The 13,925-nt window shown below is 41.8% G+C and overlaps 1 protein-coding gene across 1 annotated transcript in view; it reads right to left on the reverse strand.

The window, feature by feature from the left end:
• Positions 1 to 13,925, reverse strand: part of InR-2 (insulin-like receptor-like) — a 192,928-nt gene that overhangs the window by 69,101 nt on the left and 109,902 nt on the right. The window contains exons 10-15 of the mRNA XM_011496108.1: positions 13,262 to 13,744; positions 12,184 to 12,725; positions 11,104 to 11,599; positions 10,485 to 10,729; positions 9,820 to 10,268; positions 8,669 to 8,945 (exon numbers count right to left, since the gene is read on the reverse strand). Coding sequence (XP_011494410.1) covers positions 8,669 to 8,945; positions 9,820 to 10,268; positions 10,485 to 10,729; positions 11,104 to 11,599; positions 12,184 to 12,725; positions 13,262 to 13,744 — 2,492 coding nt within the window. The remainder of the gene's footprint in view (positions 1 to 8,668; positions 8,946 to 9,819; positions 10,269 to 10,484; positions 10,730 to 11,103; positions 11,600 to 12,183; positions 12,726 to 13,261; positions 13,745 to 13,925) is intronic.

Genomic DNA, 13,925 nt, shown 5'->3' on the forward strand with positions numbered 1-13,925 from the left:
GTCTATATATATATATATATATATATATGTTCATACATACAGACGAATCAATGGTAACAACAACTGAACACATATAAGATCTACGAAGTTTGATTATTATGTTTTTTTTTCTATGGAACACATTAGAAGACTTAGAGAAATTCTATATACGTTCAGCCCTTTACACGAATCTATTTTACACGAAAAATTTTCGTCTCCTATAATGACAAAACATCGTCTTACATCTAAAACGGCGTTATACGGATAATACAATATTTTAATTTGTATAATAATGATTTTTCCCCATACGTGATTAAAAATTACAGCAAGTGAAAAAGGGAGTGGTAAAAGAGATCGATAGAGACAGATATAGATAGAATAGATATAGCATCGTCGGGAGAGCGAATGATAAGGGGTGGGCAGTAGGGTAGGGGAGGGGGGGGAGGGGGGGGCGGGCGGCGAAGATATCTAAAAAGAAAAGAGGGCAGAAGAGAGGAAATTAAAGAGAGCGATGCGTCGCAGTCGGTTTTCGTTAATCATCATTTTAAGACTCGTTTTTATTTATTCTTTGAACACAAAAGATGTGGATATCGAGGTATACTAAGAATTACGTATAAGTGCATTAATGTGACCATTTTTATTTTATTCCTCCTAGTAAATCTGATACGTCTCAGTACCTGTACAGTTTTTTCGCCTTAATCATTTAATTAATAATAATTCATGTATCATCGCGCGCACTTCTCCGTTCGTTTCCTTTTCTTTTAAAAACATATATTCATATATGCATGTATATTTAATACGACATGTTTGTTTGTTTGTTTGTTTGTTTGTTTGTTTGTTTTTTCTTTCTCTCTCGTAAATATAAAGCGTACAATTAAAATAGGTCTATTAGGTCACTGGTACTTCGATCTTTGTTACGATAACTTGATAACTTATTTTCTTTAAACATTAGACTATGATAATTATATACACGTACGAGCGGGCATGTTTCGAAGTGAACGAAAGAAAGGAATCTGTCTTTCTCAACGAGAACAGTGTGGAACTTCGAAGCTTATGTCTATCGTTATTACAATCTCTTCATTTCATCCAGATCCCTTATCTCTTACCTATCGTTTATTACTATATTTTAATTCTGATATTCGCACTCGCGTTCTCATTTCTTCGTGTTCTTTCTCATTAGAAAAAAACATGCCTTTATTTCTGATTTCGACTTTGTCGAATTATCATTATTTAACATTAACTTGGGAGATTACATGTTTATACAGGGGGTTTAGCTAATCAGTCTTGTATTTGAGGCTCAATGTGTCTAGCTTTTCTTCTTCTCAACTCTCTATTGCGTTGCTCGCGCAGATTAATTGTTTAGTTACATTTGTTATAATTTATCCTTTCTTCCATATTTTAAAAACCTTCGATTATGCCGCTTTAGATTTCGCCGATACTAACTACCACCCTCGTCTTGCTTAATCGCCCTAAACTTCATCGATGCTACTGCGCACATTTTTAAATACCTTTAATTTTATGCTTAACAGGATGTTTTATAATTTATATTATCAATAAACGCATTCGATGCAAATTATACAATATTGTTATTTTGCTTGGGTATTAGTCAGCCTGACTTTGCAATTGATTATTAAGACTATTTATTTTTATAGTCGAGTTTCTACATCAGTGCATAATAAAATCTCTTGACATAAGCTTCATTGCCGTTTAATGAATATAATTCGCAATAATGAATAATGAATTTTAAAGCAATTAAAAATGTGTCAGCTCTAGATTTTTAACAATCTCAATCATTTCAAATCAATCTTGGCTCTCACATGGCTAAAGCAGTCTACTTTCTCTCTTCTATTGTGAAGGCATGAGGATTTGAAAAAAAAGAGAGAATTTCCTTCGACAGATATCTACTTAAAATGTTCCGTCATTATTCAAAGAGATAAAATCTTTCACAATGCATCGTTGTTAATTCTTTTTTTTTTTTTTTTTTTTTTTTTTTTTTTTTTTTGATTTCTTTCTTTTTCCTTTAGTTCGATTCTTCTTAGAACAATTAGCACCAAGCAGCCTTTATGAATGCAGCCTTCAAAAAAATTTACAGTAATTTGATTTGCCGCGAAGAGCCATTTTAACCTATTCTATTTATATTATTATTATTATTATTATAATTATTATTGAAAAAAAATTTTTTTTTTTTAATTTTTTTAATTTTCATTTTATTACAAATTAAATATCGGGTGCCTTAAATTATAGTTAAAAAATAACTTTATGTAATTGCATGGTATCGTCCATAACAATGGTTCTGCTAAATTTACCTGGAATATTCACAATTTTTATCTTCGTCCTTATTGCAATTCATTTTTTTCAATGGCATTCGAATTTCAATCCTGTATTAAATAAATCGTTTACATAATCGTACTATGTGAGCTACTATGGAATGATAAATCAAGTTTAAGTGTCGATTAAACTTTCAAAATACTTATTGAACAGAATCATTGGTGATTCGTAACGTATGTTTATCCGTTATCAAAAGTATTGAAATATGTCAATTTATATACAATTCAAATAAATATAATAAGCGATTTAGATAAACACAGATAAAATGAAAATGTCAGATGGACTAGTAAAGTAAACGATCCTTACCAAGAGACATAAAAATAATTTAAGCTACCCGGATATAAGCGTTGCCGATAACATTTTTATTATCCTTTTCGATAATTTAATCAGATCAGATGGGAGATAAAAGCATTATGATTGCGAAAAGTATATATAAATTATTTCAATGTAGTCGGACGTAATTAATTGATGTTGCGATGTTACTATTATCTAACGAGCCGAATAAAAATTCTTACTTGTCAAGCAATGTTAGTATACAGCGACCTTACTTGCTTCTTTACACTACCGATATTAATCGCTATCAATGGATATTAATCGATCGATTTCCATTAGAATTTGATATAATTAATAAATATAGAAGGTGCCGGTGTAGGATTATTATAATACGCTCGCGCAAATGATTTCCCGTCAATAATATACAACTCATATAGAATTATTAGCGATTGCTATCGAGAAAAATATTTTTGAAGGCTCAATGACAATCCATTCGAATATAAGTTAATGTTTTAAGTAAAACTGCTGCAGCATGCCCAACGACTGTTAAGGATTTATCAAGGTGCAAGGTAGTTTCAAGTATTGGGCAATATTTCCAGTGTTTCATGAAAATATAAACTTTATGGAGGACAATGTCGACTAAACTGACTTGGTGAATAACAACACAGCGGACAAAGTGACAAAATCACATTTCACGTTGCATTGCTCGGTTGTCCCGTCTCTTTCTCTATCTAGCTCTATTCATTTATTTATCGTTCCCCTTTATTTGCCCTTCATTCTTTTTAACGATTAAATCATGCCATTTGAACTTAAAGATGCCAATTAATGATCACGCGCACTTCCATAAAAGCACATAACTTCCTCCCTTTGACATATTTGCGTATATCCGATGAAACAACCGTCATTCAACCAACTTTTAACTTTTATATATATATATATATATATATATACACTTCGAGGCGCAATTTCAATAGAATTCTCTATTTTGTTTTTGTAAAGAAAACACCGAAAAAAGATCCACCGCTCATTCTTATTATAAAAATTACGCACGTATTTGAAATACTGATGTTTGGTCAGTTAACAATAAAATAATAAAAGTCTTCTCTCTTTCAACGGGAAGAAAGAGTAAATATAATTGAAGTGAATAGCGAAAGAATATGAAGAGAATAATGAGACGGAGATAGAGAGAAAGTGAGTGAGTGAGAGAGAGAGAGAGAGAGAGAGAGAGAGAGAGAGTAGAAAAAAGATGAGAGAAAAAATCAGAAAGAAATATAAGCACCATGAAAATATGCATTATCTGCGTACTGCGTGTGGTATCTGCGCGCGCGCGCGCGCGCGATCAAGCAGGGGATGGGAGGTTACGTGTAAAAGTATGAATAGAATAAAGACGCACGAAAAAATTTTAAACCAAGAATATCTTCCTACGATGATGCGCACTCGTCCAGTTAAAATGTAGCCCGACAACTATTCATAAAGCAAAATCAGCCTACGATTAACAATTTTTCAATATTTATATGCACGACTAGCGATTGCCGATGCTCGTGATTTACCATTTTGAAAACTCCCTGGTATTTAAGGAAAATTGAGCAAATTAACGTGACTAGCGCGCAAATAATTAAAATTCACTTTGAACTTGAAATTATAGATGATTTTTAACTCTGAAACGTGTCATCGATTTCTTCAAATCACCTACGATACGAAATCCATTGAAATATACGGTAATTCACACAGATAGTCATTTACGCGACGATATTATTTTCTGTCCTCGTTCTCATTTCCTTTCTTTTCCATTCATTTTTTAGCATCGAATAATGTGAATAATGTCGGAAAAATACTATTTTGAAAAATAGTATTCTATTCTTAAATTTCAAGTTTGCTACAAATGTTAATTACTTGTCCTGTTGCTTTTCAAATTTTCATATCAATTTCCATTAATTGGAAATTCCATTATTTACCATGAAGATCGTCTATACGGATAATAAGTATCAAGCGTCAAATCGATTACCGCATAATGAGAAAACGAAAAGTCTTCTTAGCGCGTCGACTAGCCAATTTCAGCAATCGTGTCCACCCTCTCTTTATTCCCATTAAATCTCAAACATTAATCAATCAGTTTAATCAAATGAGATTAATTCTATCTCACTTCCGTAGCTCGCTTCCTTCCGTTTTTAGATCTTAAGACTTAGGGATGACTTAAGCATGTAAATTACTCGTTCTATCGTCTAAGAAGTCTCTCTTTCTCTATCCACGTTCTTACGGATAATTCCGCGATGGCTAAAAGATTTTCAGTTTCGCTTTTCCCTTCTTCGTGCCTGCCCTTTATTTTTATTATTTCACTATATATCCGTAGGATATTTATTGTAGGATACTTCAAAGTGACAACTCTAATCTATTTAAGGATCTTTGATAATTTCAAGTCGGCCAATACGATCGATGAGAAGAGATTTTTTTATCTCGTGTCACATTCTAATAGTTACATTATTATTATTCTTTCTATACTATTTCGGTATGTATTTTATGTTTTTAATACGAAGGGGAATATAATATGGACGTACATCGTTTGCATCAGCATATTGGGCCAACCATTAGTTGGGAATATGCTTGGTAATTCAAAGAAAGCAGGATTAACAAGATGTATTCTCGAATGTAACTATTTGTGGAAAATCGGAAAATTGTTGGACAAGTTTATCGGCTTATGCGTTCACTAGTCGCGTTTATCACTCGTCGATGCGGCATCACTGTCACTTTACATTTTTTGAAAATAATAATAAGACAGCATCAGTATTATCTCTCAGTTTCTTCTTACGCGCGTCGTTGAACAAAGAAAAAAAAACGTGTTTTCCATTTTCAAACTGGTGGGAGACGAAGTGAATATATCTATATCGAACTTATAATTAAGGATAATAGTCAGCGGAATCCAAGGAGTATCGTATTTTATATTGATATCGCCAGCTTTTCTCTCGCTGTCGATCGTTTAAAAGTTCTCTACGTTGGAATTTCTGTCTGCCATTCGATAAAACACCGCAACCAATCAGAGCAGTGAATTTAACATCATCAACGGCAACAACAACAACACCAACACCAACACCAACACCAACACCAACACCAACACCAACAACAACAACAACAACAACAACAACAACAACAACAACAAAAGCACTGCGTTACTTGAGAAATAAAAACTTTTATGATTAAAATACGTAGCCAAATTCTTAGATCTCTAGGTTTAATTGCTTGGAAAGTTAACTTCTCTTATGCTTTGTTATCCTGTCTTTACTTTCATACACTTTCAAGCAATTATCGTCTAATTATTGCTGCTCGAGTGTTGAATGGATTGTTTAACCATTTCTCGAAGGAATTCCGCGGTGGGGCATTGAAAATATATTTATAACCATACGAGCGTCTTTGAGTTTGAAATAAATATTGTTCAAAAAATGACACCAAAAAACATTTATAATTGAAGCTATTAGATCAAGAGACTTATAAACCATTTGTAATATATATATATATATATATATATATATATATATATATAGATAAGTATTTTTTTCTCCCTTAAAAAAATACTTAAATATCTCGAAAATTAAAATTTTTAATTTTTGACTGATTTGAAATGCTACTTAAATACTTATATCTAAATAATTTCATTATCATTAGTTGAATTGTACGTTCAAAACTTTTAAATATAAAATCTTTCGTTTGTTTGCTTACATTTAACAATAGGAAGATTGGGTTTTATTTAATATGTTTTTTCTTTTTTGTTTTCTTAATGTATGCGCTGCCCTCGGTATTTTATAAAAATCTTGCGTTTAAATATTCAATGAAAGTTATTGTTCACTTGCTTTGACTAAACAATTACCGTATTATCATTAAAATTAACTTAGCGAATTCAATAGTACAATCGTAGACTTGAAATTTGCGAGTCAAAACTAAATTAAGCTAAAATTCTTTCGAGCTTAGCAGCTTTGGATCCGAATGCCATCAAGTAAACTCCAAATTAAAATGAATCTTTGTTAATTTAGTAAATGCATGAAGTGCTTAGATTTTACAGAATATTGGTTATAGAATTAAATTAATATTATAAAATAATTAATTAATAAAGCCTTTGAAAATTTTTCATATTTAGCTCGATTATGAAATTAAATGGCAACAAACTTCATTCAATCGTACGAAATAGCTTATACGGTTAATTCTCAAACTCTTTCACTTACAACGAGAGCGCACACATAGTGCTTTAATTTTTAATATCAACGCGTAACTATAATCAATTTAAAAAAGTAATAACGCTTTGTCGAATCCATTTAATTTTATTCTACAACCAAACAAGACGCAGAGACATTGTCCCTTTTTCCAAAAAGTAAGATCTATCAATTTTATTTGATATTAACGCAACCTTTCTCCCTCCATGATCACACGTACCTACGTGTGCGCCGTTTGATGCCCTTTTACGCGAGCACGACTGCTACACACTCGCGCTACGTGATTGTATACACTTGAGTCTATGTGCAAGGGCACGCGTATACATGTATTTACACACACGCGCATATTAAGCGATCCAATGTGCCTTGTGATCGCGATATACAATATCAAAGGAACAGGAGTACGAAGAGAGTGAGGTAATAGAGAGAAAGAGACGAGTGTTGTGATTGGAGTGGAGTAGTCCAGAGAGAGAGAGAGAGAGAGAGAGAGAGAGAGATTGAGAGAAAGAGAGAGAGAGAGAGCGATAATGAGTGTCGAAGGAAATCCTGAGTAGAAATTGCGTGCCATACCAGAAACCTAGGGACCTTACCAATGTGTTAACCTTACAATCAATCATACAATAGTAGATTTACTGCTTCGGGCCTAATTCCGACGCCTGTGGCTACCGCGCAATTATAAGCCCACGAGGCGCGTCTCCTCACCTTTCCCCAAGCCGCGCTATCTAGCACCCTTTGACTCTCAACGCCGTAAAGTCGGAAGCTGCTCGAAGCAGACTCGGTCCAAAGCATGTTAAGCACGTTCGAGCCGCCGAGTGTCGGGGGGAGGGGCGGTGGTCCAGCCAGTCAGCACCGAATCCCGTCCCTTTTCTACTCGGATGGAACAGGGACGAATAACGGTTGAGGCGCTCTTGAAAGGGTGAATAAGGAGGAAAATGTGGGTGGATGGGTGAGTGAGGGTGAGTGAGTTGTGGTTGGGGCAGAGGGAGGAGGGTTTGGCGGCGGTCTACGAAGCTCTCGCTCGACTCCTCTCTTCCCATCTACGAGCGTCGGCCGAGGTCGATTAAGCGCTGACGGCCCTACGAATGCCGCCGAGGCTCACCGTCGGCTTCCCGGCGGCCTCCTCGCGAGGCTACGTGGCCGCCCCGCCCACATAGCCGTTATTGAGGGTCGCGAGGGCCGGGGGCGGCGGTGGTGGCTGGGGTGGTTGGGGATCAGCGGCTTTGCTCGTATACTGCTGCTTGTTACGGAGCGCGGGTTCCACGCGGGAGTTCTTGTCCACCAGTTGCGACGTCGACAATGACGACGACGACGACGACGACGACGACGACGACGACGACGACGACGACGACGACGACGACGACGACGACGACGACGACGACGACGACGACGACGACGACGACGACGACGACGACGACGACGACGACGACGACGACGACGACGACGACGACGACGACGACGACGACGACGACGACGACGACGACGACGACGACGACGACGACGACGACGACGACGACGACGACGACGACGACGACGACGACGACGACGACGACGACGACGACGACGACGACGACGACGACGACGACGACGACGACGACGACGACGACGACGACGACGACGACGACGACGACGACGACGACGACGACGACGACGACGACGACGACGACGACGACGACGACGACGACGACGACGACGACGACGACGACGACGACGACGACGACGACGACGACGACGACGACGACGACGACGACGACGACGACGACGACGACGACGACGACGACGACGACGACGACGACGACGACGACGACGACGACGACGACGACGACGACGACGACGACGACGACGACGACGACGACGACGACGACGACGACGACGACGACGACGACGACGACGTCGATGACGATGACGACGATGGTGGCGGTGGAGGAGGTGGCGGCGGCAACGTCGGTAACGGTGGTAGCGGCGGTTGTTGCATCGTCGTCTGCGTCGTCATCGTCGTTGGGACGATGTCAGGGCCGATGTCCGCATCGATCGCGTCCATCGACGGGAAACTTACGCGGAGGCCAATCGAACGGGGCTGGTGCTGATGCTCCACTGCATCGGGGCTGCGGTTCTCGTACTCCGGGTCCGAGCGGCGGCTGTCCTTTAGCGAGGGACTCGGTCGGTTACCTACTTCAACGAAACGACGTTATTAGCATCTCAGGGTCCGTCGCTCGAACGGGCATCTGGCGATCCTAGATCTTTCCTTTGTCCGTTTGGCATGCGAGTCATACGTGATGAGTATTGGCTTTGTAAGGTAATGGGCTGCGTGACCGGTAGAGCACCTTTACGTTAATGACAAATTTATCATTACGATAGGAAAGAAAAAAAGTGCCGTTGTCAGCAATTAATTGATATTTTCATCGTTAATTTAATTAAAGGAGTTTTATAGTTTCGGTTCTAGTTGGCGCTGGCACGGAGCCTTATCCATTAAATAGAAAAATATTACATAAAAAGTGATTGAACATTGTACGGTTAGATGATATTCAGAGAGATAGAGATAGAGAGATAGAGATAGAGAGTTAGAGATAGAGAGAGAGAGAGAGAAAGAGAGATGCGTCGTTGGGATTGACATTGCGATTGAAGTAAAACTAAGAAGAAGAGGCCTATTTCAGCAGTTCTTCCAAGCATTTATTTCAAGATTTTTTATAATGCCAGGTTTAAGGTGAACGGTGAAAGTGTCATCGTAACGAATAATGATATGATGTGAAAGTATCGCGGTATATTTTCGTTCAAAGATATCATGTACCGTGAGACAAAGTGAGTATATATGCGCGGTTTTGGCATCCTCGTTTAACAACAAAGCCATTATGCATCCGTATAAATGAATATTGTATATATTGATCAAAGTTGAATGAAAGCTCAACTCAGTGAAAGCGGTGAGCTTTGCTTTATTCAGCAAACTCGGATAGAACTTGGAAGCGGCACTTTAATAATTGAACGTAAAAACGTCTAGCGTCGATGGTGTAGAGAAAAGACCAAGGTCAGATAAAATTAGACGAACCAAGATTGCCCGGAGCCGCAATGACGATGGAACTTTGGGGACTGAGGGACGTCCTGCCCGCGGAACCCTGGCTAACGTTGCCCTTTGAGGAAGACTTCTTCTGCGCGAAGGGCGAGTTTCTCACGGACTTGACGCTGTCCTCGACGAAGGGCAAGTTAAGGGTATCTTTGCTGGAGGCGAGCGAGCCCGCCGATACTCCGTCGAAGTCGTCGAAGCCGGCCTTGAGGGGCGCCTTCGATGAGTTGAGATCGAGGAAGCTGAAGGGCGTGGAGAGGACTTTGGAGTTGCCCGTGAACGGCTCCATGCCAAAGTGGCCGGAAGATCCGTTTTTCACGCTCGTGATCGGTTCGAAGGACGAGAAGTCGCCAAAGTCTTGGCGTAGGGGTGAGTCCTCGTCGCCCTCGGCCTCGTCCTCGTGCAAATCCTGCAGCGTGACCAACTCCAAGTCCCTGAAAGAACGAAAAAATCGTTGCTTAATGGGGTGAGGCGAGTTGGGGGAGGGGGGGGGGGGGGAGTCATACGAGCGAGACTTCATTTTTCCGCCTGACAGCAGGCATTGAAAATAATCCAACCATTCGTTCGGCCACTTATCATTAATTATAGGAGAAGAATTAAAAAAAGTAGATGGGGATGAGGTTCGGATGGCAACATCTTAAATCACTCACTTGTCGGTCCGAAGAAATTGCGAGCTATTTTGATTTCTAGCCTCGACACCCTCGGGGGAGTGATAAAAGCTAACTCGTTCGAAAGACTCGACGTCGATCTCCGATAAAAGCATTCCCTCGATGTCGATGAAAGTGGGCCGTCGGGTAGCTTTGTGATTCCATGTCTGTCGCATCAGTACGTAGAGCGAATCCGGACAATTTTCTGGCCTTTCCATTACGCCGCCATCAATTACGTATCGCAGGACCTGAAGAGTTCGTGCATATTTATTAAATTCCAATTGAAGTTGGTTGGACATTCGCCTTTTGTTAATAATGATAAAAAAAAAAAAAAAAAAAAAAAAATTTTTAAAAATTAAAAAACTAAATTAAATCAACCAATTAAGATGAGGCGATCAAGTTCAGGAGAATCACTCGACTATAATGAGAATCCAGTGTTAACATAATAATCGCCGAATACGATTTTCAAGCTCATGAGAAAAGCTCGCTTATAATGCAGCTACTTCGCCATGCATTAAGGTCATTGTTTTCGATCCTCTCCTTTAAGGCTTCGAAGATCGCGGGAAATGACGTTTAACAGCTACCGATCGCTGCTAAGACATAATAATGGACGATGGTTTACCTGCTCGTTGGACAGGCCCTGATAGGGCTGGGATGCCAGAGTCACCATCTCCCATAACACGACCCCGTAACTCCAGACGTCGGAGAAGCTCGTGAAGACACCGTCCTTCAGACTTTCAGGCGCCATCCATCTCACGGGCAGCAGACCCTTGGTGCCCTTCCTGTAGTAGTCCGTCTCGTAGACGTCCCTCGTCATGCCGAAGTCGCCGATCTTCACGGTGAGATCGTCCGCGACCATGCAGTTGCGCGCGGCCAGGTCGCGGTGTACGAACTTTTTGGCCGCTAGATATGCCATGCCGTCGGCGATCTCCATCGCCATCTGTAGGATACGCTTGAGCGTCGGGGGCTGTCGCGAGAAGTTCTCGCAGACGTCCGGTCGGTGGCAGCGCAAGTACGTCTTTAGGTCTCCGTTCACCATCAGCTCCATCACCACCAGAGTTGGCTGGCCCTGGGACACGACCCCGACGAGCCTCACTACGTGGTGAGTATTGAAGCCCCTGCACACAATACGCACAACCAAGTACCTTTACATTGTCCTATGACGGCTTTACATTGGCTAAGTCAAAGCACGCGTCCCCCTCTCCTCCCAACCCCTACATCTCAAATTACCGAGATGATTGCGAATTATCTTTCTCGAGCTTCCACGATCTTTTGCGATTATCCGAAACTTTCACCTTTGAGAAATTTATATTTACGCGTAGCGTCTTGCTATCTCTCCTTCCACATGCATTTCGTTGGCCAAAGAGGAAGAAAGTTACTTTAGTCCACGTATTAATAAATATTAACAACCAAGAACCGGACATATTTTCTTTCTTTCTTTCTTTCTTTCTTTTGCTGCGGTATACAGCAACGATTAACATCTATAACAACGATTAATATCTCGAACGGGCTTGGGCCAAATAAAGTAGCCGGTAGATAATGAGGGGATGGGGGCCGTCTACAGACTGACAAAACATTGCAAGGGCGCTGCCTTGCGGATGGAGCGTCAAGTTGGAAAGGCGAGGAAGGCGAGGAAGGCGAGGAAGGCGAAGTTCGTTGGATTAAAGAGGTCGGCTCGCAAGCTCCGTGCTGAATTACATACTTCATGACCGATGCTTCGTTGAGGAACTCGATCCTCTCCCGGTCCGTCGCGTTCTCGTTCACAGTCTTAACGGCGCACCGCATCTCCGGCCTTCCCTTGACCACGTCCTTGGCGATACCCTCGTAGACCATGCCGAAAGAGCCGTTGCCCAGCTCCTTCAACAGCTGGATCTTCTTCCGCGGCACCTCCCACTCGTCTGGGATGTAGACGGTGCTGACGTAGTCCGGGTTAACGGTGGCGATAAGCCTCATGCTCGGCACGTTGCGCATGAACTTTTTCTTGAAAAAGTAAGCGGCGCAGAGGCAAGCACCCAAAAGGAGGATGATGCAAAGAAGGACGATTAGCATCACCTTCCAGAACGGCGTCGAGAGGTTCGACTCGGGAATGTCGAAGTACTTAATCTCCGTGTAGGCACCGTTGCCGGCGAAACTCGTCGCCCGCACCTTAACCGAGTAATTGCCCGGCGGTAAGCTCGGCAGGATATAGGAGTAGCCGTCGTCCTTGAACTTGTCGCGGGTCGTACAGGCCACTATCGTCTTGTGCTGCAATGCGAAAATGATAATGGTGGTTGGGGATAATGGAGGGCAAAGATGATAGAGTGTGTGAGCGAGTGAGAGAGAGAGAGAGAGAGAGAGAGAGAGAAAGAGTATGCGAGAAAGAGAATGAGTGATAACGAGGGGGAAGGGAGTGGGAGAGAGAAAGTTATTTACATATACCTATAAATTCGTTCTCAGGCACGCCCGAATCTTATTTGCAACCGTAGTAACCACGAAGTTACGACCTTGGTCACACCCACCCATCCATCTATCCATCCATCCATCCATCCATCCATCCACCATGGGACATTGTAGCCTGGCCCTTCCTGCCTCATTTTTTCCTCTCGTCGCGGTTCAACAAAAATCCCGCATCAAATGGCTGGGCAGAGACCGCGACGAGGGATAACGAGTCAGGAAGGAAGGTCGCGATGGAGGGTAGGATGAGCGAGGTTACCATTGCAACGGACGGTACCCGATTCCTTGGGTCTACGGGTGCAAGGGAAACGAGGCGGTGCCGTCTATAGGGGTTTGGGCATACTGACATTGAGTACGTCGACTCTCTTGTACTCGATCTGGTAGGCGACGATGACGCCGTTCGGCTGGGGTGGCTCCTGCCACTGGAGCTTTATCGTCGTGGAGCTGTCGTTACTGGTGAGCTTGTGTAAGCCGAAGGTGCCAGGCATTATGTCGTCCGCGTGATCCATCCTCAGTGTCTGCAGCGACTTCATCGACTCGGAGGAGCACTCGTTCTCCTGGGGATTGGCGAACTTGTCGCGGCAGGCCATTACCATTATATTGTATTTGCCGAAGTGCCGGAGGTTTCGCATTACAAAGTTTAATTCGTTCGCTGGCACTTTTCGCTCAAAGTACACGTACGATCCGTTCTCCTCGATATCCACCGACTGGCGCCTGGGGTCGCGGTTGGACTTCTTCTGATGGTGTCTGGCCGCTGCTGCCGCCGTCATCGTCGTCGTCGTCGTTCTAGTCGTTGCAGTTTTCTTTCCATGACTTATCGCATCTTTCTCCTGTGGCCAATCAAGAGAATTGATTAAATTATCCCTTCTCCCCCCCCCTCTCTCGACCACCCAAAATCCCGGCATCGAAGGACGAGACGAATCGTAGGAGGTGACAAATGTTTTACAGCGTATTTCCAATCAATAATAACAACATTAACGATAATCCACTACCCCCCCCCCCCCCTCCCGT

This window comes from Ceratosolen solmsi, unplaced genomic scaffold (genome assembly GCF_000503995.2).
Source record: "Ceratosolen solmsi marchali unplaced genomic scaffold, CerSol_1.0 scaffold11, whole genome shotgun sequence".
Lineage (NCBI taxonomy): Eukaryota > Metazoa > Arthropoda > Insecta > Hymenoptera > Agaonidae > Ceratosolen > Ceratosolen solmsi.